General features: G+C 42.3%; 1 protein-coding gene across 1 annotated transcript in view; it reads left to right on the forward strand.

The window, feature by feature from the left end:
- The window catches only part of SNTB1 (syntrophin beta 1), a 116,799-nt gene that overhangs the window by 57,536 nt on the left and 32,364 nt on the right, over positions 1–26,899 (forward strand). Inside the window, exons 2-3 of the mRNA XM_075141230.1 lie at positions 3,612–3,828; positions 18,251–18,458. Coding sequence (XP_074997331.1) covers positions 3,612–3,828; positions 18,251–18,458 — 425 coding nt within the window. The remainder of the gene's footprint in view (positions 1–3,611; positions 3,829–18,250; positions 18,459–26,899) is intronic.

Below are 26,899 nucleotides of genomic sequence, written 5' to 3' on the forward strand. Positions count from 1 at the left end.
ATAAAAACAGCGTTCTCTACAGCCACTTTCTTTTTCAGTTGGTACCTGGATTTGTGCTACTGTATCCAAAGGGAAAACTAGCTCTTGAGTGTAATGGTCTGAGAACAGAATATCATCCACATTATTACTTTAATGTCCAATAGCCTGTATCATACTTTTTCTGGGTTTAAAACTTGATGATGGAAGTGAATTGTGTAACTTCAGTTATACATTAATATTGCTGCATTCAAGATTCTCAGATAGTTCAGTGTGGAATAGGAATATGCCTGTAATACGTACTGGTATCAACTTGTTTTCTACTAGGTGGATTAAGAACTGGTTAATGGACAGACTGCAAAATGTATGGTGTGGGGTCACCATAAATTGCTATGTGTGTAGAAAAGTTGCTGGTGCATTGGTATAAAACAGAGTGTTCTGCAGTATTTGCATCCAGAGTTTAGAAGTAAATAGGAAATAATTGCTGATAAAACTTATGAATCATGTGAACAGCATGTGCCTTATTTCAGCTAAATTCATAAACTGGACTTTGGTTATGGACATGTAATTATGGATGTTGATGGGGCAAATGGAAAACAGTGGCTCTGAAATTTAAATAATACAAAAAATTATGTAAATGGATCAAGTTTTACCACCTGTTCCACTCCCATATTCCATTTGTGCATTTATATGTATCCATTTGTGGGCTTTTAAAATATGAAACACATTTCAATATGCAAGAGCCATAAAATCTGGTTTGTAAAACCCAGCAGAATTCAGCAATGAATCTAGAGAGCTGTGCTTGTATTTAGGGGGAAGTAGGAAGTAATTAGTAGAAAACTACTAAAATCCTTTTTTTTTTTGACAGAAAACCTATATTCACTTTACTTTTTAATTCTCCTGTAGAATTTTGTAGGAAGATGGTGTTCAGCAGCTTACCAGTATATTAATGGGTCTTTATTCATGTAAGTCTCTGGGGCTGATCAACCATCTCCTGCTGAGAGTTAGTAGAAACTAGATGTCTGGGAGTTCAGAAGTTGGCAAGAGTTTTCATAGGACATTTTTCCTCAAAGTAGTTTTCTTGGCTTTTGCTGTGTTTGAGACTCAGTTTGTGGAAAGAAGGTTGTGTTTCTGCTCTCTCCTCCTGCTCCTGCTTCCTCTTTCACAGGAGTTTCTGAAACAGTGCAGCTGCCCGCCCTGAATTCACCAGTGCGTCACATGGAAACTTGGCTTCTTGGCATATGGAAGGGACGGCTTTTTTCTTCTGTCCCCGTCTCTGGGGAATTAAATTCACATTTTGTGTTCCTGCTTACGTTTACTGCGAAATTTTTCACTTCAGCTTCTTTCCTCCCCCTGCCCCTCTCTCCTTTCCTTAATTAAAAGATGCTCAGGTTGAATGCATATAGCAGCAGCTGAAAAAGGATGAAAATAGCACAGATGAAATAGCTACACTATTGAGACCTGGACCTTTATTTAGCATCACATTTGCTGGTATGTCACTGTCACGGAGTTCAAAAGCCAACTGGATTACTTTTTTTCAACAGATTAATTGATAATCTCTAATTTTGTTTGCAGTCAAACATGTTTTTTACAGCTTCGGCTGTTCCTCCCATTTAAGTGAATGACAAAGTCATATTTGTTCAGTGCAAACAGGAATAGATTCACCACATCTGTATGTGTTCAGTCTCTGTTTCCCAAAGGCTATGAGTACATCCAAACTGAGATGCTGACTGCTAAAACCGGTATCTGTATAAAATAGGCACTGGCTAAAACTGCTCATTTTCAACACCTTTAAAAATCAGGTAATTTATGGAGTGCCCAAGGACAAGCACTGGTTTTGTGAATTAGGTGACACAGGTTTTTAGATAATGGACTCCAGGTAGGTGTCTACAAAAAGATCAAAAAATCAATCTCAACACCCTATGCCTTAAATAGTTTCTGGAAGCTTGGTAGAAACTCGTGCCAGCCCTTCCTTGAGCAGGGAAGAAATGAATTTTAAAAATTACTCAGAATAGTATGGGGCAAAGAAATCAAAACAGCAGTGTTGGGTAGGACAGCATTTCTGATAAATCTGATAAATCATGAATGATCCTTCTCACAGAGGAATATCCTGTAAAATACCTAAACACAGAAGTCTTTTATATTGCAGTTAGCAGATTTTTTAAAAAAGGGGAGAGAGAGCAATGGCAAGATGTGCACTATGGTGTTTTAGAGGAAAGGTGGCAATAGATGCTCACAGAGCCTGGACTCTAGTTTTGCACAGGTATCTCTCTTGGTAAAGCTGTTACAAAGTGCCTTGAAAATAGTGCTGCTGAGATTACCCACCTTATCTGTGGTTTTGACAGAAACACCATTGTTCTTCGCCACTCCTTTGAATGCTTCCCTTGCTTTCACTTTGAACTTAAAAAATTCAGTCTGCTTTCCCTAATTTAACCTCCTTCACCACAATGCCCTTTTGTAATTTACCCATCTTTTTGTTATTCAATCATTCGTAGCCTCTTCAGTTGAGCTGACATGACAATCTGCACCATTTCCTTGAAATCATCTCTCGCAGCATTTTAGTAACCTCCCCAAATAAGTTCATGGTGCTCCTGCCCTTTTGGTTCATCTGATTGCTGTTTGAGTTATGGGTACAATCAAGTGGCAATAGCCAGTTAGGCAGCCACAGCTATGTACATTGGATATATATGTTTAACCAGGATGCTTAAATGTGAGGTCTTTTCTTGGTTAAGCTCCATCAGGTTTGTGAAGGAGAAGGAGACTGTGGCTGGCAGACTTGCCAAGCACATGAAAAGCAAAAGCAAAAGTGATCTTGAACTGCCAAAAAAATTCAAAAACCAGGGAAAATGTTGCAATATTTGCCTGCATAAAGAGGGGAATATGAAGTATGAGTGTAAAAGAGGTATTGATTTTTGCATACATTAAGATCATTTTGGAATCCTTCATTCACTTCTCCTATCCATACTGGAAAAAAGTGTTGGAAGAGGCTGAGAAGAGATCTAGTTTGACACCTCCACTCTCACAAAAGGGTCAAACTCAATTTTATTTCCCCATGAGAGGCCTAAGAGGTGAATTGGTTTTTGTTTACCCCGTATATATTTGTACAAGTAGATCAGCTAAAACTGCTTCCCAGCAAGCAGAAATAGCTGTTGAGATCAGTGTTGGGACACTGACAAGCGTGAACCGGAAGCAAGACACGAGTTTGCAGCGCTGGGAGTATTGCTGGAAGATTTTATATAGGAGAATAATAGATTTACTGTCCCTTGGTAGAATGTCTTTCTTAAAAACTTCCCTGTACCTCAGCCAGTCCACAATTTCTGTACGTAGGAATTGCTGCATGAGGAATTACAGCCTGTTGAGCAGAGGTCAGATGGCTCTCCTGGCCTTACACTAGCCATATGTTCTTATTTCTCCTATTCTGTTCTTTTCCCTCGTTTTACTCATTGCACTGTACTGAGATGGGCTGCAATCAGATCTCCATCTTCTGTATTTGCACAGCTGCCAGTGCCGTGATGCTGGACAAGTAGAAATAATAAACAGTGCTGAGGATTGGTACCAGTTCAAAGAACTCACATGGGATATCTGAATATCCATTTATTTATTGCTTTCCTTTTTCTTTTTTTTTTTTTTCATAGTGAAATACATGAGAGAAGCAACCCCTTATGTGAAGAAAGGCTCTCCTGTTTCAGAAATTGGGTGGGAGACACCTCCCCCTGAATCTCCCCGCTTGGGTTGCGCCTCTGCTGACCCACTGTCGCAGCTTTCGCTCTCCATCCACAGAGACAAGAAGACAATACCGCTCAAGATGTGCTATGTGACGCGCAACATGACGGTGTCAGACCCCGAAAACAGGTGAGTGGGGGATTTGCCCGGGGCTGGGATTTTGCCTTTGTGTTGAGTCATCGTTGACTTTTTCAACATTGGGGTTGGTGAGCAGGAGCTGGTGATGGCTCTGGCTGCACACAACAACCCAGCAAGGAGCAAGCGAGCACTGGTTTGGGAAGGGTGGGTGGTGGTGTCTGAGCCGCGTGGTGCTGGGTTCAGCTTTTGTGCTAGAGAAACTCTTCAGTCCAGTAATCCAACGTTTTTATTAGAAATAGAATCACAGGAGTTTGTTTTCATCCTGATTAAGTGTCTGCTTTTGAAGGAGAAGACACTGTACACACTAATTGGTTACATCTTCCGGGCTGGCTTAATCTAATTCCACTAAATTGCATTTTCTTTTCTTTTTTAATGAATATTATTTTAAGAATGGCCTGTTTTGTCCATTCGGTTCTGGGCATTAAAGTCAAGAATAGGAGAAAAGTTCCACTTACAAGGCATTAATGGGGAGTTTCTGTTACTTCTTGGTTTTTTTCATAATATTAAAAATAGGATGAGCTTTTACTAGCCCTTATTTATAACATATGTGGAACAGCTGCACCACACCAGCACACTCTCTGATCCCCGATCTAACAGCTGCTAATAAAAAGGGGACCAGTCAAGTCAGTAATACAGACTGATTCTTCCATCCAAATAATGGCCTTTTTGTTTTTCTGCAGTGTGCTGGCTTGCCCAGAAGCTGCGTGTAATGCCTTTGATTCTCAGCGCTTACATATAGGCATAAATAAAAGTTACATTTTCATTTGCAGAGGAGGATAAAGAGAAGAGGGGAGAGCAGAAGGAGGTTGGGGAGGATTGGTACACCTATAATCTTTTGCACTGCAATTTAGAAACTTTATCACTATCTGTGTAATTTTCCTTCTTTCTTTTTTATATTTGTCTGACCTCCTTTTAAGGGTTTTTTTTCCCGCCCCTGTGCTTTATTGTTTAGTATTGCTTTACTTTGCTTCTGCTCTTCATTTCACAAGTGGTTACCATCATAGTCAATGATAACTGAGCACTACAGAAGTGCAATTGTAAAACAGCAATTACCCTAGCAGTCTTTCTCAAGTTTAAATCAAGATGGTTATTGATATGGGCCACTTTTTTTCACATATAATTGTGTAGTTTAAGATGTTGAGGTTTGACAGCTGTATCACTAGCCTGAGAGTTTGTGGTTCTCTCTGCCATGGAATGTATTTTAAAATACCCATGCAGGTTGCATTATTTGAATCAGCACAATGTAACAATGCTTTGCACATGTTGGCTTCATTCTTTCAACGTTTTTCAGATCTATTTTTGGACTGTATTGTAGTTCTCAGCTTCTGTCACTCTCCTGGTCCTCAGTTTTGTTTGAAGGCCAGGAGGACTGATTCAGAAGGACACACACTCACTGCTCGTGATACTTCTGTGATGGAGCTAACTTTTTTGAAGCGTGCTACAAATGTGTATGTTCTTAGGTGTTACTAGGAAGTTACGCGTGGGAGAGTCATATTGCTTATTATCATGGTTTTCATTTTGTGTTACTGTCATTTCCTGTGGAAAGAGTGACTTCTGATCTTTACTGTAGTCCAACACAGTGCAGTGTACAGTCTAAGCTGGATTTTTCCATCCAAGCTCACAGTACCTCACCATTGTGCTAACTGAGGTGTAATAGTAGCATCCCATCAATTCGGGTCTTTAACAATTTCAGGGCTTTTGACAATTCTAAATACTGGAACTGATGTTTCCCAGTAGAAATGCTATTACAGTGCAGCAACCCTTTCCCACTGGAATATATCCCAGGATAGTAATCTGAATCCGCAAAAATAATTTGATCTTCGTTCACAGCAGAGCCCAAACCATGTCCTTACATACTTACGACACTTCTGTTTTATAACCCAGTGACCTGACGCACATAGATCTTCTAACTGATGGTGTCACTTTGCTGGACAGCTTTAGAAGAGCACTTCTGGCAGGCTGCTAAACCATGTGCTGGCCATAAAAGGGCTCATTTGGACTATAGCTGAGCTAATTGTCACCTAAGACCAAGCGTGGACACAGAAAGCATGAGTTTTCCAGTGCAGATGTTTCTCCAGTGCAGGCTGGAGATCATGTCACAGCAGCTTTGTGGGACCAGGCTGAAGTCGTTTGACATTCAGCATGAGAAGATACCTATGTTAAAGGACCTGGAAGGAAATACCTGCTTGTTGGCACTGAATCAATTCCAGTTCTTAGAAAGCTGGGGTGAAATGTGGGTTTAATGGCCACGGAGGAAATTACACATCTGGTTTTCCCACTAGAGCTGGTAGCCCTGCATAGGATTTCTGCTTCTCCTTGAAGACTGGCCCCAGTTAAGAGATTCCTAAGCCTATGTCTACCCTCAGATAGTTTGATGAGCCTGTTATTTCAGAGCAGGAATGAAGTCTGGTGCTTTTAGAGCCAGCGGTTCTCAGATGTTTCCTTCACTTAACCTGCCTGTGGGTTCACTCTGAAGGAGGTAGGGAGTGTCTTCCCTGTTGCCTGATTAAAAAAGCTGTAAGATACCAAGGAGAAAATCCTTATACAAACCAATGCCAAGCCTCAGTATGTAGAAAAATATTTTTTAGTAGCACAAACATGGCAAAAGGAGAAAAGATGCAGAGCATCTTTGTGGCATCTATGTCATTCTCCTCTAGACACAGGGGCCATTGTTATATTTTAGGCTGGAAGAAACTAGATTAAAATTATTACCGCTTAAATCTGTCATTTGCCTGCTTTTTCACTGGTAAGTGTCCTTCTTGCTGGCAGTGCTAGAGGTTCATGTCAGGCCTCACAGGAGAGCATTTCCTCCCAGTGAAGAGACGTGTAGGAATGGTCACAGCTAGTAATACCAATAAAAAAAAGCTTTTCACCAATTTCTGGTAATGGTATTAAGGAATAGGAGAAGAAAAAAAGAAATAAGTCTCTGAGGTGAAATTTGTTCTGTTGGTGCTTTTAGGTTCTTGGGTACAAAGGTACTTCCTTGCCCAGCACAGGAGAGACGACATTCCCTGTAGGAATGGGGCCATGCTGTGCGGACTGAAAAGGCTTTTTCTTCTGCTTTTGAAATCACCCTAAAATCCTGCTTGCACGTCATTCAGCCAAACCCAGGAAGTGTGGGCCTGATTCTGCCAGCACTTAGTGTGCACAGGTCACGTTTTTCCAGTGTCCAAAGCAGTGTGATCCTTACAGGGAACTGCAGCAGGGATCCAGTCTTAAGGATCGAGTTACTCGTTCGCAAGATTTGGCTGTCTGATGGGAAAGGTTTGCTTTGGTTTTGAAGCTAGGAAAAATGAGCCAAGGACAGATTCCCAGCAGGGTGGTGCCGGCTGCCAGCTGCAGGCAGTGGCAGCACTGCAGCAAGTACACGTGCAGTTCATAGACACCGAGGACACGTGGAGAAGCAGATAAGGAACTTTTCTTATCTGTTGTCCATTTCAGGGCTGGACTGAGAATTACGATCGGAAGATAAAATTCAGCAGGTACATTTTAAAGGTGGTAGAAGAACTGTGCTGGAATGCATTCATCCTGGGCTCTGCGCACTGAGCTGCGGTTTGGAGTTACCTGAGCTTCCCTGGACAACAGGGAGGTGTGAGACAGACTGAAACCTGCTTACTCCAAAGGCAGCTATAGACTTAAGCTGCTTCATTGCTTAGATAATTTTTTTTTTTACTGCATTGGGAAGTATTGATTCATTGAAAGAAGCATTTGCAAGATTTATTGCAAAGCTGTCGCTCCCCAAATTGATTCCTTTTGCACACAGTCTTTTTTAAAAAATTTTCTGAGTTTATTTAATAATATATCAGTAATGCACAGTAAGAGGGTCAGTGAGATTTAACATTTTGAATTGTAATAATTGGTGTATAAGCATGTAATTTATGTAATTTGTGTAAGCATGAAATATCCTTGTGTGATTCTGAAATGAAATTTCAAAATCTTAAATATAAAACAAATCCTGGTGAATTTGGATGTATTTGCTTTTGTTACAATAAGGCATGAAAACAAAAGTTGAAACTTCTTTAAAATAAAAACTGAGTTTCAACCAGATTTAATACGACATAGTAAAAAACAGTCCTTGTGCCAAAAAAAATTGAGCCATGAATGCTGATAACAAATGTTAAGAAGTTAGCAGAAGAGCATGAAGGTGAAATAAAAAGGCAAGCATCTTTAAGTAGAAGTCAGGGAGCTGTGACATTAGTATAGCACAGCACTGTCCAAAAATGGACTTCTTGAATGTTTTTCAGCTGTGAGGCTGATTGATTATTTATATAGGTGATGTCTGGAGTACTAGTAGAAACTCCATGCCTTTTCAGTAAAACTCTACAAAAGATGACCACGTATAGTTTGGGACCTGCCAGCACCCCCAGTTTCACTGCTGATAGAAAGCACAACTATTTTTCTTTAAAAGGACTACAAGACTTGACATGTTCAGACTTGACATTAGGAAGCTTTTCTGTACCACAAGGGTGGTCAAACACTGGAACAGGCTTCCTAGAGAAGTGGTTGATGCCCCAAGCCTGTCAGTCATGTTTAAGAGGCGGTTGGACAATACTCTTAATGACATGCTTTAACTTTTGGTCAGCCCTAAAGTGATCAGGCAGTTGGACTAGATGATCATTGTAGGTCCCTTCCAACTGAAATAGTCTATTCTATTCTATTCTGGTCTGGTCTGGTCTAGTCTAAGAAGGAATGACAGACATTTAGCTCCTGCACCTCCTCAAGCTCGTGCTGGTATAATTTAAAGACGCAGGGAGGCAAGTATTAGGCAGTGCAGAAGAATCTGGACGTCTTGTTGATGAAAGCCTGGGCTGGCTCATGCCTCCACCCTGCCTGTTTCCTGCTTGGTAAACAGGACCATACTTTGATGTTGCCAGGCACGAGCAGCCACTGGTATGCAAAGCAAAGGCTGGATTCTCCTCGAAGAGCAGAGTGCTTTAGGTGTGCAGCTTTGCAGCCCAGTTTTTTGCCCTGCTGACGAGGGAGCAGATCCCCCAAGTCATGTACCTGGTGTGGGGCTTGCAGAGGGCAGGGGACAGCCACGGGGAGTGAACGTGGTACTGAGAATGAGTTACGGCTGCTCTTGTAGAGTGTAGGTCCTATTTATTTTGCTTTTTGTTTCTTGCCTCTCAAGGGGTAGTTTGATAACACTGGGCGTAGCCAACGGCACTGGCTACTGGTAGAAGCATGGATGGGGTGAGGTGCTGGGCAAAGGCTGAGCCCTGGTCCCGGGACTAAGGAGGTGGTGGACCATTTCCATCACCGTGCTGGCACCGCTGCAGCACACTGGAGCTGTGTCAGCCCTGGGTGGACACCAGCAGTTTTGTGGGGCTTCCTGGGGAGGCAGAAGTCTTCCCTTCCTAATGCATAGTACAGATTTAGCAGGACTGGCCTCTGGTTTAGAAAACTTGGGTCTTTTTTCTGTTACCATGTGTTGTAGGTGGGCAAAAGAAAGAGAAATGACTTATTTATGCATGGGGGATAGAGCAAAGGTAAAGATACTATAATGGGCACATTACCAGCATAAAAAAATCCTTCTCCACACCTCCCCAAGGAATTTGTGTCTTGCTCCTCATGCTGTTATTGAGCTGCTCTCCAGCTGTAGCCAAAATCTCTGTGAAATGGAGAGACTGTACTTAATTCGCAGTGTTGTTGTGAGCTACAGCTTGAGATCCTTGGATGAAAGGCATATAGCACTTAATTATCATTATTGGTACAGACATGTTTTGCTATTTGAATATCAATAAGTCCTTTGAAGAAGTCATTGAGCCTGCTAGAGTCAAAGTCCTGATTTATATAAAGAATTTTTGTTACTGTTTTTTTTTTCCTGGTAGGCTGTGTTTATTATCTGTTTAGATTACTGTTAAACTAGGGAAGAAATCAACAATCCAACATTAAAGTAAAGCAACTTGAAAGGATGTTATTCAAATCCAGAAAAGAACAAAAATTATGATAATCAGTGTGAAACTCTGGTTGACTCTCCCCTCACCCTTAAACCATCATGTTGTGCTAGGCTATCGCAGTGTACTCGATCTGTTATAGAAGGATGATCTACCGCTGTGAAGCCCTTTACGTCCTTACCCACTGAGTAATGAATTTAACATCAAGGAAAACGTGGGGTTTTAACCTTAGCTCCAAACTATTTTACTGTTACTCCTTTTGTGTAAAGTTGGATGTTTCTCGTCATGTTCTTGTTTGTTTATGGTATTGTAACCACTAATCTGCCCCTCAAATCTGCTATTTACTGGAAGGGATGAACAAGTAGGCAGCACTTGAGATTTATCTACTGTTCTTTCTTTTCAAGCTGAGAGAAGTTAGGTGATTTAGCTAAAAAGGCGTTTATAATATCCCCTTCAATGCCCTGAGGCTAGAAGAGGGAAGGAGTTGGGGTGTGGGGGAGAGAAGTGGAGTGGTGGGATGGATGAATGGCTGGGCGATGGGGAAGGCCTCCTCCTCCTCCTCCTTGATACATTAACATGTCCTCTCTAAGAGTTGCATGGCTGTGGGACCCTCATTGGTAGGTAGGGTCAATGCATTCAGGGCTAGGGTTGTCAGATGAGAGACCCCTAAGACTGCATTTCTTCTTATCTAACAGAATTTTGGGGCAAATCATTAACTGCTAGAGTTAATAACTGGTTCAGGCTGGGCTGTCTGACAGTCCTCTGTCATCTACATCATCTGCTTTTTGGGCAGCTCTGCAATTGCTGATGCATTTTGGAAGCTGCAATCATCTGTCTTGCTAAGGGGCCGTTTTTCAACCCTGTAGGAGCTGGAGCTCTGAAGCCTCTAGGCAGAAAGGGTGAATTTTTAATTTTGTTTTTTCATTATTAGAAATAGTTATTTTCCATTATTTGTGAAACTCTCCACCAGCCAAATAGGTCATCGGTTTTGCTCTCAGTCATACCAACTTACATCTTAGCCTCAGTTTCTTCTCAGCCTTCTTGGAAGGACACTGAGATCAGACATCTCCGTAGGACTGTCCCTTCTGTAAAGAGGAGTGGTTTAGTCTCTTTGGAGTCAGATCACCAGCCAAGATTTTTGGAAGAAAAAAAACCCTACCAAACAACTCAAAGGCCATTTTCTGCAGAGCAACCTCAAGGGTATTAATTTACACAAACACATCAACAAACTAGGTTGAACTTTGGTTGTTCATTTACTTTTATTTACTTCAGGTTTAATTTTTGTTCTGTTAAATCATGTTAAAATAGCTTTCTACTGTCCTGAGGACCTGCTGTAGTAGCTGGGTGACAGTTTGAGAAGTGAATTGCTGGGGGAATGTGCCGGGACTTGGGGACGCAGTGGAAACCACTGAGTTTTCCTGCAGGGTATTTGAGATACCCGTGTAGAACTGGATAGTTATGGCATGTTGTGACTGACCTTCAATCTGTGCAGGTCTTGGTGAATCAGGGATTAGTCATGTCTCAATTTCTTGAAAAACAAGTCGCATCTTCTCCCCTGACATAATGACATGGGGCTTTCTCGCCTCCCCATCTTTCTGGGCGAGCTCCTGATGTCCTTCCCATCTCCAGCACAAATCAAATGGGAATGGGCAAGGCTCCTGCACGTGTTACTCAAAAAAAGTGTCTGTGCATGCATGTAAATATGTGAGTATAAATAAAACTTCGTGTATGTATGTGTGTCTATGTGTGAATGGGACCAAACGTGGCCTGACAGGAATAAAATGTGTCACGGTGAGTGGGTGACGAGGAAGCATGTGCATGGTGTGGAGGTGGCAGTAATCGAAGCTGGCAGAACACTTTCAGCTGGATTTTTGATTAACAAACTTTTAACCAAAGTCTGTCTTTTCTGTGAAAATATTTGAATAATGAGTTAATGGAGAAAAAGAAGATATGCTGGTGGGTTTTTGTGTTATATTTTGGTTTTGCTTCAGTTAAGGAGTTTTGAAAAAGTCAAAGAATTTTGATTTTTCCAACCAGCTTCAACTATAGAGGATTGAGCTGAGGGAATAGAAATAAGAGCAAAGGAACTGGAAATGAATCGGGGGAGGGGGAACAAGAAAAAGAAACTGCCTTGAGAAATGCATGGAGGGAAGGGAAGAGAACAACTTAAGAAGAGGTGATGGAGAAAGAAGCCAACCAACAAGGCAAACCGATGAACCAAGAGAGTGAAAACTGCAGCAGACTTAGTGAACGTTTTTGCAAAAAAGAGAAAAATCAAAGCAGTGACGAGATGGAGAAAGAGAAATGCTCGAAGAAATGTGTCGCAGACTAAAGGGAAAGGAAGAGCAGTGTGAGTGCTGCAGGGCAGGACAGAGGAGGGCAGTTGCATGTTTTATGCGTGTCTGTATGTAAAGGTATGTAAGTGCTGACATCCAAGCTGCCGCTAAATAATGTTGGAGAGCAATTTTAACACCCTTGAGATCCGCCAAACAAAGAAAGTTGATATGCAAGGGTTTCAGTTTCCTGCCATGCTCCTTCTCCCCGCAGTCTCTGTGTTATGGCTTGGAGCCAGTGACAACCTCGAGACCCTTCTTCCTGCCTGGCTGTTGTGCTGCGCTCAGTGCTGGGCTTTCCCTCCCTTATCAGCGGGTCCGCAAATTGGATTTTAGTCTTACAGCTCTGATCTGGCCTGACCTGCTGTTAATCAACAAGCAGGATTTTCAGCTGGTGTATTTGAAGCTGCTCTCTCCTGCATCTTCTGTAGTCACTTGTATGGCAGCAAATTACAAATTATAGCCACAGTGGGAGCCTCGGGTGATGGGCTGCCATCATAGGTGCCCCAGCTCAGTGTTGGTAGATACTGAGGCTGAGCTTTAGTGCTTAAGTTGTACGTGCAGACATTGCTAGTTTAATACCCTGTTGTCACTTCCAGCTTTCACACGCTTTTTTTTTTTTTCCCCTGGCATTAATACACTTTCCATCTTGCTGTGAAAGAGTTGCTTCAGGGAGCTGTGGTCAATGTATTGACTGCACCAATCACAACATCTTCTGGTCTTAAAGTTTCAGGCAGCATCTTTTAAATGTTAAATCAAATTCCTACTATAAGTCTGAATTCATTCTTTTTTTTTTTCCCCCCTAAGTAACTGACTCCACTGCTCCTTGAAACAGCACTTTTGCCATTGTTTGATGCTGAATCCACTGTGAAGAGGGCTGGACTGTGTATTCCTGCATTACCAACATTCAGCCCTATTACAGCCAGAATATGAAAGAAAAATACAGGAAGGAAAAAGATAAGAGGCTTTTGGGCAATGCGGGGAAAGAATTCTCCTTCTTAACATCCATAGACATTTAAAAACTATTAAATTACTTTTATTGTTGTTCTGGGTAGAGAAGGCAGCATGTGATGTGCTCTGCAGATAGGTCGGCATAGGCACACAGCATTGTGAGCAAGTCTGTTGCAGAACCAAATCCTTCATTCACTTGCATGCAGCGCAACTCTGCTGATATCCCTTTTATTAAAGCCCAGCTGGCAGCAAATAGTAACGAATTCAACGGTGACAGCTCATTAGTGATATATACACCCTCTGTTTGGACATCAGGCCAGTCCAGCTCCCAAGAAACAAGTAACTATATCGTTTTTACCACTGTAAGTTGAAAGTCAGCAAGTAACTTAATACACCGGGTATCCTTGTGATGGCGAGGGGACCAAGAGATTTTCACATTGACAAATTCCACTTGATTAACAAATAACGCTCCCTTGGTAAAATTGCTTTCAGCTCCATTTAGATGCATCAAATGAAGATGCTTCTTCAGTGTATACTGGGGAATTTGTTGCAAGCCTAACAGTGTCTCTATGGAATATTTTTCTTGCAGACTAAACCCAAAGTTTCCATGCTTAATTTTAATGTATTTTATTCCTGGTTCATCTCCTGATGCTGCATGTAGATTTGAAAAAGAACCTTAACAGGGTTTTTTACTTATTTTACAACTATTTAAATATAATCTCGGATTGTGTTCCTCTAAATCCCCCCCTTATGCTGGAAAGCCTCCTGTGTTTGTACTCTCAGAAATAACAAAATTACTTACCATGGTTTCATGTGCATACAATGATGGAGGAGATGGAGTGAGCAGTTTGGCCCTCGATCCTTTTTTAATTTTGCAGAGTCAGTGGCAGAGTGTTTTGTTCGTGGCTATGCCAGTGCAAAATCAAAGTAGCGTAATGGACTCGAATAACTCTGGCTCCAGCTTATCATTAACTTCAAGGGATTTACTCCACACTATAATCAGTCACTGAATACATAATCTGACCCGGGAAAAGGCACAAAGTGTAAATCAGTGCCTGATTTGGTCCTGAGCCAATGCTGGTGGGAAAAGTGCTTTCAAGAGATTTGATAAAAGGTATTTCTTAGATAATGAACACTCCTACAGAAAGAAGCCTTATCAAATGTGGAATGAGTATGGTCTATCAAACATTTGCTTTCAACTTCTTCTGATCCTCTGTAAAGTAAAAGCTCTGGATGATGCAGTGAGGGAGGGAGGTTTGGCCTGTTACGCGCAAGCTTATGGCATTTGGAGGCGCCGGGTTTTGTGTCACCCCCATGTTCTGTGGGTGGAGAAGGGGATGCTGGAAACACTCCTCAGCTCACTGGGACTCTTTGAGAAGGAGAGAGAAAATTACTCTTTTATTGTAAGGTTTGCCAAATGATCTCTGAGAAAATGTGATATCATTCATATGCATTGCCAAGCTGGAGAGATGCCGCGCATCTTGGCAGCCATCTAGAGCTAACATATAATTCCTTTGGGTTGGTATGGGCTTTATCAGAAACAGCTCCATATGCAGTATTTACATAACTGTGGTGGAGTGTGAGAATAAACACAGCTGTGGCATTGCCCTAAATATTTCAATTCAGTGGGGAATTAAGGGAACTTTATCACTGAACTGCAGATAAGCAAGTCAGTAAGCGGTGGTCAGTTTAGCCAAGGAACAAATCAAAGCTACAATGGCTGGACTGCTGGAAACATTTAAGTGTTTCAGTGTTGGAGTTTACTAAGGTCACTGGCCTTTTTTTGCTTTTCAAAAAATATGGAAATGCGATCAGTCAGCTGTTATACAAAAAGCATCATCCAAATGGACTGGTGAATCAAAGCAGCGTAGGCTGAAAGGCAGAAAAGAGGAGTTTATAGGGATGGAGCGCTTTCTGCATCTGATTGTAGTAGGAGCCCGTGGGTTTCCGGGAAGATTTTAAATTTCTGTTAGTATCTCCATCCCAACTGGCTGCAGAGATGGGAGTCCTGGATCTTGAGCAGAAATCTGTAAGCCTGGTTTCTTAAAGATAATTTAGTGCCCAGATCTTATAGCAAATAGCCAGTAGCAAAGTTCAGGCAGTTGAAGATTTAGACTTTTGTCCTTTTGGTATGAATAAAAAGTACCCTACCTAGCCCTTGCACAGGAACGATGCTTGCAGGCTGGACCAGCACGGTGGATAAAAGGATTCAGTTTCAGGGCTGTCAATGTAGCATTTATTCTCGTTTTGAACTCACTTTTGAGAAGTGTAGCAATATTGTCCAATCTTCCTGTCACTCAGCTCAGGGAACAAGGTAGACTTTCTGCAGTTGTTAGTGCATCACCATCAAACTTTGATGACTGACAAGCAGTCCCCAAAATAGCCCCATTAGAAGGCGCTGAGGGATGACATTTTAAAAGCATTTTTGCAAGCATGGCTCAGTATGTGTGTGTGCATATGTATACTAGAATATATACATTCTACACAGTAGAATGTGTATATATTAGAATATGCATAGTTTAGAAACAGAATTGTTAAGAGCTAACTAAATGTTCATTATTTTAGGGGACACAACTCTTGTAGAAACACTTAAATAGCCACCATCAAGGGAAATACACTTTGATGAAGGCCCAAGTAGCAAAATACTTGTTTGTATGTTAATTCACTTGCTTTAAGTAAGCATTTAAGTGTATTCTAAATTGGAGGGAAACGAGTTGCCATTTGGAAGCTTTTTCAATTCTAGATAATTTGTTTTTAAACCAAAGCCTGCTACAACTCTAACTTAAAAAGAAATGACACAGGTTTGCTGCTGTTCCTTTGCAACTGAAAAAGCAGCACATTCTTCTGTGTCTTTATAGTCCTTGTTCAGCGCTTCGTTTACTGCATGATACACAGTGACTTTGGAGGTGGGAGTTCCCTTATAGAAACCACAGGCTTTGTAAAGAGCATTGTTTCACACAATCCATACGGTGCATTAACATTTTTCAAAAACAGCACAATACTGCTGTGCTGTCCAAATACTTTTTCTCTTTAAAAGAAGTATTAAAATGGGAGTTACAGTGCAGAAAATACTGAGTGATGCTTCTGGCTTGTTCCCTGCCTCATCTGGGAACCACCACCTCCACTTCTTGGGTGGTGAAACAGGAATGCTGTCACTGACCTCATTTGTAAAATGTCGTGAGATCTCGTGCCAAAAAGTGTTTTCTAAGTAATAAGCAATGTTTCACCGATTACGACAATGTATTTTGAAAATCCAAGACTGTATAGTTTGTTTCCATTGGTAGCTGCCTACAAGAATGAGTTCAAACTCAAGTTCATACAACAGTGGGAGAGCAGTGTTTCTGGAAAGACAGACCAGAGTGTGGTAGCTGTGCATGATCGTAATGATCATCGGACACAAATGTCTAAATCATAACCGTTGGGGAGACAGCTTTTTCTGGCAGTTCAGAAAAAATCAGAGTGTGATTGGGATCGTGCCTATCTACAAACATAGTTTTCTTATTCACCAGACCTGGATCATCTGACAAAGAATTTTCCTTTCGGTACTTGAGATGATTGAATCCTCAGTGCATCCTGGAGCAGCTAAATAAAAGCCTTTATTTTAAGACAGTGCTGACCTCCAGCAGCTTTACCGAGGAAACATGCGTTATTGTGTTGGTTCAGCGCTTTCTGAAAAATCAACCCACTTTTTAAGCTATCCAAACAGTGATTTAGGACCGTGAACAGTTCAGCTGCTGAGTTTGGAAAATCATGACCTTTTCTATCTTTAGAGCAGTGTCTACGTGGAGACCTCCCCTTCCCAAAATGGACAAACATGAGACCAGCGGTCCTCTCTCTTCCAGCCCCAGAAAACTGCACAGATCGAGTCACCCTCTGTTCTGGATTCTGATCTGGTTTAACCAATTAATTAAAACCTCTTAATTGTTCATTAACTTCAAATTGCAGGATTTTGTAATTGCATAACAAATATTTGCATTACAGTACTGTCTTGAATCTCAACTTTGAAATTCCACTGAACTAATTACTTTTCTGCTACAGAAAGGAGTCGTTGTGTGTCCCAGAGATCGGGCAGCAATACACGGGACAGAAGTACATGCTTAGGCTCAGATCCCAGGTCGAATTTGTGTGGGTAACATTCAGAGGCAGTCACTGTATGTGTATAATGAAAAAGCACAAATGTGATACGGAGTTGAGTGATGGGCAGTGACCAGGGCTTGGTTTTATAATCACTACATAAAGATAAACCAGACTATTACTTAATGGGTTATTTAACAAATGTTCAAGTAAAAGTGGCCCACAAAGCTATAAAGAGCACACAAAGCCCCACTAATAACTAATAACTTCACCAAGAGCAGAGCTGAAATAGCTGCAGCTGCCTCTCAAAGCATTTTTGTTGTTGTTGTTGTTAGCAAAGGTGTTGGCACAGGTCCCATAACCACGATGGACAGGATTCATCTTCCTGGAAGCTGTGTTCGCCTGTGCTTTTCAAACCACAGTGGTGGGGTGGAAGCCCGCAGGATGGTCTAGTAAGCATGTTTTCGGGGAAAAAATCATCTCTCTCCACAGGAGTTTGGAAAACTGTAAGAGATGCCTGCCAGCAGCAATCATACGGTTGCGGTTAGCACTTTCTTGCTGCCGCTGGTAGCAGGATCTAAATGGAGCATTGAGGACATCGGTAGCTCCTGGAGAAGGCCAATTACGCTAGGCTTCTGGTTGATGCTTAGTGGTGTCTCTGAAACCACAGTGCAATCCTGAGAAGACTCCTCCATTTGGGATGAGGGTGGTTTTCATTTAGCTCTGTATGTGTAAAATAAACTCATTGAGAAACTCTGGATGTGCCATGATATCCAGCTAAAGAAGGCAGCAGCTTATCCCTGGCTTCTCTGCAGTCTTTTCCTGTGCAGTTCCTGGGGGTTGCCGTGTCAGTGAATGTTAATGGGTAAATGCTCCTCTTGCCTTTATATTTGAAAGTCCCATTGACATGCTAGATGTGGGGTTGCATCAGCACTGGCAAATCCCTTCTCAAGGATTTTACTGTGATGCCAGTACAGACCTGGCTTCAGTTAAGATGATCCTACTCTATTCAGGTGTTGTAAAGGTAAGTTTTTAGTGCTAGGTGTTGATATTAGTATCCTTCTTTTCAAGTCATTGCTAACACTAAGCGAGATAATAAATTTAGCCGCCTAACGGTATCTGAGTGAACATAATGTTTTCCCCCCCCGCTTTTTCTAGACTTATTGAAGTTCATTCACCTGATGCCAAGCACACCGTGGTGCTCAGGAGTAAGGATTCAGCTACAGCCCAAGCCTGGTTCAATGCCATCCACTCCAGTGTCAATGAGCTCATCCCCAAGGTGATTGCAGAGGTCAGAGACCAGCTGGGTAAAACAGGGATTGCTGGAAGTCGAGAGATTAGGCATCTAGGCTGGCTTGCAGAAAAGGTAATGAAAACATTCTTATTTTCATTTCTAAGCTCTCTCTTTCTTGCTTGCTCTCTCTTCCTGAATTCAGCCTTGGCTGGAAGTGGAGAGGCTAAATGAGTTCTGGGTTTTGATTTAGCTTTCCATGAAGACCTTCTTTTTCTTAATGTGCCAATTTTTGTGCTTTTAAAAAAAAAACAAACAAAAAACTAGAAGGTTCCCTGAATTTTTGCTTCTGTACAACAATTAGCAAAGACTTTCCTGGGAGATCAGAAGTCTCTTGATCTGTCAAGTTTAGGCACGAGACATGAGTCACTGACACCAGCCTCGAGCTCCCCTGCTGTTACGTCTCCTGTTCACGTATATGAGATGTCATCTTCCTACTCCCAGCCTGGGAAGTAACCAGTTACTTGGTCCATGGTCCACCCTCCGCTGTGCCTCGCCGCAGGAGCTGGGCATGGTCTGGAGCACGAGGTGGTGTCCCTGCTGCGCTTGAGCAGATCTTCGTAGAAGGCCAAGCTTGCAATTGCAACTCTTACCCCGTGTCTTGCACAGTTTGAGTCTCAAAATACTTTACACCACAGGGGGAAGCTGATCTTCAGTTCGAAAGTAGTTTGGGGTCTATTGACCTGTGGAAAGCCGACCCATGAATGCACAGGGATGGTATCAGTATAAGATGATCTGGTTTTAAATCAGTAGTCTCAGAATTTATTTTAGGCGCTGTACCAGCTGCTAAGTGTGGATTTGCTACGGTAACAGCGTTAGGGTTGTGCCTAGAAATACGTCCCATCCAGATTGCCTGGGCGGCTGTTCAGAGCATCTCTGCCTCTCCAGCTGGGGTGCGTGGAAAAATGGCCACTATGTACACATTGCCCTTTCAACCTATGCATCCAGCACAGGTGTGGAAAGCTGACTGCAGTTGAAAAAAATACTGTATGTTTTAACTCTGTCTGGGATTTTGTAGATGAAAATATGGGAGCCACAGGTGCAGGTGCCATATTTCTACCTAGTGTCCTTTAAGAAGGCACACCATTAATTTTTAGCAAAACGTGGGTCAGTCCACACCACTTGTAGTGAGGCAAAGATTGCAAAATGTTTCAGACAGATTTTGTTTGTTTTCCCGTCCCTCCCTCCAAGCTTGCAGAGTGGGGAGGACAGCACAATTCTGTGGCTTAGTGCTGTAGAAAATGTAAAAATTTGGGGGAATAATTTGGGGTTAAAACACCAAAGCATTGGTAAGTAAAATTTAACAGTGTTAAAACTGTACAGCCATGGGGTCTTTGATCTTGTTTTCCCTTTTGAATCCATTTCTATAAACTTATGAAAAGCTGAATATAAGAGGCTTTTTCTGTTGCAAAATCCTCTCCTCAGAAAGGGTAACTGCTCTGTAGCAGATCATATAGACCTTATCTGTAAAATAGTCCCAGGTCATTTTAAGCAGATGCATGGCACGCTTCTGATTTATGAATTTCCTCTCCTTACAGTTAATACACAATATCCTGTTCACATGCTTCTTTCTCGTCTTTTTTTTGCCTTATGGACTGAGATCTTATTTCATGTTACTCATTATGGACCAGTTCAAGGTCCTGCTGAATTTAGTGGTGAAACTTGTGTTGCCTTTAATAAGGCCAAGCCACGGCTCTGTGCACGTTCCAGTGTATTTACAGAGGCTGTCATCAGGAATTAGCCTTGAGAGATTTGCAGTGACATTGTTACCCAAAAGTCAACATGTTTTTTCCACTACACTAACCATCCAGAGCTGTGCAATAGTAACGGAGTGAGGTCAAAAGTTCCCAGCTTCTTCTCATGTTGGAGACCTGTTGAAAAGTAGAGAAAATCACTACATATGGTAAAAAGCAATGTGAAACTGCTTTTATTTGTTACTGGACTGTGGACTGTAAAGCCTGGGGGAAAGAAAGATAACCTGCAGGGTGGGAGAGGAAGGTGTATATACTGTACATACCTATGCAAACTGTATAATACTGTTTCAGAGGTGTTCAAGGCAGCTAGGTGAGGTGCTGACCACAGGGCGTGTCCTAAATGCAAATCTGGGTTTGCCAGTGGGGAGAGATTAAATTCTGCAGTGATTCTTGGAAGCACCCTGGGAATATCAGCTTTCTTCTCCTGGGGTAAACTTCCCTACCACATCCACTGCTGGTTGGTTTCTAAACTTGGAGTTTAGAAAGGGACCTCTTTATTAGTAGCCACAAAATAAAACATTGCCTTGTATTCCTCCTAATATTATCATTATTTTTTTTTCTCTGTGATATTTTGTGGCATATCTTGCTATTTTTCCATAGACTGCAGTGGGAAGAAATCTGAACTCCGTTTTGAAAAGCATCTTAGACTGTAACTTTTAAGACAGCTTGTATGGCATTGCATTATGTTACTTACATGGCATATCCTTACAGTGAATTCTCAGCAAAATGGAACAACTCTAAGTGAAATGAATTCCTCTGCTTGTTTGGGGAATGCAAAATGTAATCCCATAGAAATTTCCCTGTAATTTGCTGTGATTACACTCTGCTTTCATTAAGCCATTTCCTGGTTTGACATTTTTTATACGTCTCTGCTCTAAACTTAGCTCTAAACTTCAACCTTTATGGTACTACAAAAATAGATTCATTAGCGGAGCCTCCCTCAGGTGGGTAACATTAAAATAAATAGTAGGTTATCTAAGGTACTATGCAATTGCATGCTAACAGGATTCTTCTTCCACCTTCACTGAACTTCCCTGTGAAGACCGCCCTAAATTTGTGGTCTTCAGCATGAAACATCCATCCACCAGGTCGCTGGCTGTGCCCTGGGGTGGGCAGTGAGGGTCCATCAGCAGGTAAAGCAAAGGGCTCTGCATCACTTTAAGAAAGCAAACACTCACTGTGGCATTATTATAGGTAAGGAGGAAAACAGCCAGAAGCAATCATTAAAGATGCCATATTCCCTCTTTTATTAAGGCACTAACCTTGTCCTGACCTTGACCTTATGGCAAAGGTTTCTGAAGCTGGCCAAGGATTAGGGAGTTATATTAGTCACCAGTGTCCTAAAACTTTTCTGTAACTAAGAGAAATGTCAAGTACCGGTTTGTAATGAAGTGTGTGTTCTTCCCATCACCTTTTCTTTCTTGTATTTGTCTTTTCACTTCAACAAGACCTGTGGGATTAACAAGTGTGCTAAGACGGAGGGAACAGCTACATGTGAGTTTTAATCTTTCTGGCTCTTTCCTTTTTTTAATGCTGCCTATAAAGATACTTCTAGTGACCAAAGACAAAACAGGAAGTTAGTAATGTCGTCCTAAATGAGGAGCTTTTCCATGTGTGTGTTAATTGCCCCTCTTCTTTCCAGGAATCCTTTCAATCCTTGTAGAAATGTCTTTTCCACTTCTCTTTTTCCCCACTTTTTTATAGTTCTGCACATCCTGTGGCTTATAGAGGAGCTGAAAGAGGCATCTCTGCTTTTCTCCTCACGCTTATCCACCTACCATTGAGTTCCTTCGTGAGGAGCAAATTTGGCTCTTCCACTGGAGAGCTAAAACACTGAGGAAATGGTAGTTTATTTTATCACTTCATAACGTCTGTCCCAATAGATCAAGATATCCTTGGCAAAAGCTTTATCTACATTTTTGCTTCTTTAATGCAAACACAAAAAGGTGTTGTGGCAAAAGTGGTTTTGCAAAGGTAGCTTTTGCCAATTCAGCAGTGGGCCACACAAGCAAAAGTATGACTGGTTTCAGGGGAAGCTGAAGCTGTAGCCAGGCACCAGGCTTGTAGCTGGGTCAGTTAAAAAAACAACCTAAATGAAACCCCGAGCTCTATGTCTCTCCCCGTCCTTGCTGTGCCAGTGACACTTTAAATGTAGACTTGGAGGAAAGAAAAAGTGCTTCTGCAGCTGGAGACCGTTCTCCTTTCTGAATGTCAAATGTCTTACAGGCAGTGGGCTTCTTAAAATGGTCTCAAAGCTCCTTTGAGAAACTTAAAAATAGGAGTTGCTGCAGGTTGTCTTTTAGAATGTTAATATTTGAAGCTGCAGAAAAAGTGCCCTTATGGGCTTTTCTCACTAGATCTTAACCCCAGCGCTTGGTTCCTGTACACGTCGCTCTGCCTGTGCAGGGCAAGTATGTTGCTGCTCCCACAGATCTGGTGTGGGGATCAGAGGGAAGAAAACACCTGATCCTGGAGGGGAAATAACCAAAGCGGCACGGTGAATTGGAGTTGTTTTTCAGCTCCTGACACTATCTCCAAAATGAAAAGTGTGTTAATATATTACAGGCTGTTCAGTCTCCTCAAATCTTAGATAACCGTATCATTGTGTTAGAGCTGAAGCGCGAGGCATGTCACAGCAGAGTGATCTTCTTCGGTATCGAACCTTATATTGCAGTATTATATTTATCTTACTGCTCTCGCTCTAGTTCAGAGGAGGGAGTGCTAACAGTAAGATTGTGAGCCGTGCAAGCTGTCCAAACAAGATTTAAGCAAATGACATGATAGCGTATTTGAGGGTTTTTTTCCCCAGTATGAAATGAAAATGTTTCTGTTTTACCATTTCCTTTGGAAGTATGTTCACTTGTTAGCAAAACAAGTAGCCAGCAACAGAACTACGTTGTTATTCTCATCATAGATAAATGAGTTTTCAAAGAACAGGAGAGAAGCTTCAGTCTTAAAATTTTATATAATTTCCAAATTGTAAAAGCGAGCTTAAAATGTCTTTGCACGAGAAAACCCATCACATAGTTAAAACATTTTTCCTGTATTTAACATTTTGAATATCTGATTTTCACCACCTTCTCATGAAGCACAGTAGCTGCTAGGCAGCATTTTAAAAACCCTGGCGTGGCCGTGTCCGTGGTTGAGGCTGCCGCCATTCCCCTTAGCTCTCTCAGCTCTTCCATCATGGTAGTGGCAGTGCTTGTCTGACCCTAAGCCAGATCAGATAGTTATACTGATAGAAAACTCATTACTTTCGGTGGGGTAGCATTAGCTTTCTGCAGGTTTTATGACAAATAACAAATCCCAGTGCAAGAGAAGTAGTGAGAGCCTGTGGCAGAGGGGCAGGGACTGGGAAACAGGGCTGCCTCATCAGGCGGTGTATAACTCTTCCTCTGGGCTAGCTGCCTCGTCAGGCTGCACAGACTGAACCAACGGCATGTTCAGGAATAAAATTTGGGTTGTACTAATCCCCAGGTCTCTGTTCTGGCCCTGGAAAGTACCTGTGTATGTTTAGGCTGAAACTGCAGCGAGTTTTGGGTTGTTCTGTGTCTTAACCCCAGTGCAAATCAGCGTATGGTTTAACCTGCTAGAAACATGGGTGTTTGCGAAGAAACCTATTACTCAAATGCCTGATTTCTTTGCAAGGAAATTACATTCCTGTAGTGTGGTCTCCATTGCAATTTCTAGTCTCTACAGGGTTTTTTTTGTTCTTTTCTTTCAGTCTCTGCTTTCTTTACTAATTATCTAGGCATGTTTGGAAATACTCCCATGTATAATGCCTGGGAAGAAGAGCAAGGCAATTTGGTCCTGACCTCCTGTTTTGAGTGGTTAGAGAAGGACCCGATTTCTCATATTGATAATACACAGCTGGTCATAATCTTAAAACTGATCTGATCTTTTGGAGATTACACATACCTCAAATTGGAAAATCTTCTGTGTGTCCTAAATTAGAAATTGTACTTTTAAATCCCAGCTAATTACTTGCTGTGAAGCACTTACATCCAAATGAAGAGTCCTGCTTTTGCCCTGTGTCACTTAACCTTGCAGCTTATTAATTCCAGAACATATTTGTTTGCTTTGTAAAACACCACAACCGAGCGCTTAATTACATTAACAGTCTTCATTATCTGGGATAACGATCAGCCTGTTCTTAGGAAAGACGTAAACCTGAAATAGCATGAAGAGTAATTTCCTCTCCCAGCTTCAGTGAGGTTCCTCCACAGGCAGCTTTTATCAGCAGTAACATCGTTCTCTTTCTTGCTTTAGGTGCATTCAGTAAATGGATATATTAAGAAGAACTCAGGCTGAAAACAGCCATTTCATTCACCATACTGTTTTAAAATCTGTAACACACGTGCAATTTCTTCCCATGCGAATGAGATCTGAGCAAATGATAAGTCTAAGTCAGGCAGAAGTGCTGAGTACAAGGGGATTGGAAAGAAGAATAAGTTTAAATAAGTCATGAAAAATTATAGGAATATGATGGTAAATGGAAGGCATGAAGGACCTGAGCTTGAAAGTCTATACTTCTGCAGTACAGTTTGGTTGTTATAGTGACGGAAACCCCTCTATCAGGCAATTATGAAGCACAATTAAATAGTGAGTGAGCACCGTTGTGCCTACAGTAGCTTTCAGGTGTTAAATTATTCTTGCAGAAATTGAGCTGAAGTGTAAACTCGGGCCCTGCACATCCTCTCGCCCTTCCCACAAGGGTTGCGTTAGTTCTGGCCGGATCCCGGCGATTGCTCCCTGCCCGCTCTCCTTCAGTTTTGATCTAACCGTCCTAACAACTGTCTTAACTTTTTTTGTAAAATACAGCATATTGCTATCGCTGTTCCTATGAGCCCTTGGAACGATGAGAAGGTTTATTTTTAATGTCATCCCACCATGAAGTTTTATTTAACTTCTCCCTTCCTGCATCAGGAGGAATTGTGAGCCCGGAGATGTGCCTGTGCAGGCAGCAGAGGGACATGGAGCACAGGTGGGATCCACGTGGTGACCCGTGGCTCTGCTGTGGGAGGGACCTCTGCAGATGTCCCGCCGACAAACCCAGAGCAGGGTTTGAGAGGGGAAATGATGGGTTGTCGCTTGGAAGGAGGAGAGGATGCCGAAAGGAAACAGGGGGGGTTCGCTGCCTCCCTGGGGTGTGAGAGCTGTTTCTCTCGATTCCTCCAACGTGGCAGGGTGGTGGCTGTGGGAGCACGTCCCGTGTGGTCCTGAGCACCGGCCACTTTGCTTGGCGTGGCTGCCACGGCATGGATGCTTAACTCTTTCTTCTACATAAGCCAAACCTGAAGTGCTGCTTGGCTGGGCTGGGCTGGATTTTGCTGGACAAGGGACTTTCTAGATTTTGGTATATGAGGGATTTTCTTCCTACATCTTGCTAAATTTTCGGGACGTTGGGCCTCTCCCTCTTTCGCCTTGGCAGCTGCAGTTGGATTTGTCCAAAAGGGTCCACCTCCCCTCGCGCACGTGCCGGCTCATCTCACTTTTTGGGGCTTCGCAGGTTTGAACATATTTGCGCTCAAGTTCAGTTGGAAAAAAAAGCAGGAAAGATTACAGGTATGATGTGAAGGAAGGCTTTGATCCCCTTCTTTCAGAAGCAGGTGAAAGGCCTCCCTTTTTCTCTCAGCCTCTGACAGTAAATATTGCAAGAGACAGTGAGGGAATTGGAGACAGTGATGCTCCTTGGTTTTCAAATGGAATTTAAATGCAACATGAGCCTCTCCTTAGTAAAACACACGTTGCGTAAGGAAGCAGAGACCTCTACTGAGCCCGTATCCAGCCCTGCTGTCAGTGGGGAACGGAGGTGCCCTTCCCAATTATTTTAAGCACTGAAGCGCCAACACGATTGGTCTCCTTCTGCCCCAATGTGTTTCTGCCTCCTTCCACTGCAAGAAGGGTGTCAGCAGAGGTGGGGTAGGAAAGGGGAGCACCTGTCCTTGCCCAGCTATGGGATGCAAGGTGGGAGAAAGATAACCTGCAGACCAGCATGTGGGTCGGGGAAGGTGTGGAACTCATCCTGGGCATTTGGAGTTATCTAGGGTGGGGAGGCTGGTATTAAAGCAATGCTTTGGGGCAAACTGAGCTGAAACAAAGAGCGAGGCAAATGCAGACTGAGCAATAGCAAAGCCCTGAGCATCTCCCCCATTAACTGTGCTGACCCGAGCAGCACTGTGGACACCCAACTCGCCCTCCAGCCCCTAGATCCCACCATTTGTACAGGACAAACAGATTTATTCTTACATCCCCAGGGCTGATCTACCCTGATTACACATCGCTGTGATGTGATGGGCACTGAGAAAGAGAGTGTTTTGCAAGAGCTACACCCTTGCACTGTGTCTGTTTCCTCATTTGTCTGCATTTTTCTGCTTACTGGCTGCATGTAAGACGTTTGAAAGGAAAGGGATTGTCTATCTTAGAAAATCTCAGATTTTCCAAACATTAAGTTCCCATTGAGCTGCTTTTTCTCTGTTCAAAGTTACCTTGTTCTCATTTGCTGGTTTTGTCTCCTGAAGTTAAAAATCACCTTCAGGGAAATGGAGGGGCCCATTAGGGGTGTGTTGACCTTCAGGCTCTGCCCAATATGAATTCCTCTCACCCCAGTCATTGGGGTTTTTTTTTCTAGCACAACAATACTCCCATTTCAGCTTTTTGATTAATGGCCTGAATAAATAGATCAGAAAGCAGCAGAATAGGCCATAAAAAACCCTCTTCTCTCTGCCCTGCAGCCCTTCTCCCCCCAGGAGCCTCAGCTGA

Source organism: Calonectris borealis, chromosome 2, assembly GCF_964195595.1.
Source record: "Calonectris borealis chromosome 2, bCalBor7.hap1.2, whole genome shotgun sequence".
NCBI classification, from domain to species: Eukaryota; Metazoa; Chordata; class Aves; order Procellariiformes; family Procellariidae; genus Calonectris; species Calonectris borealis.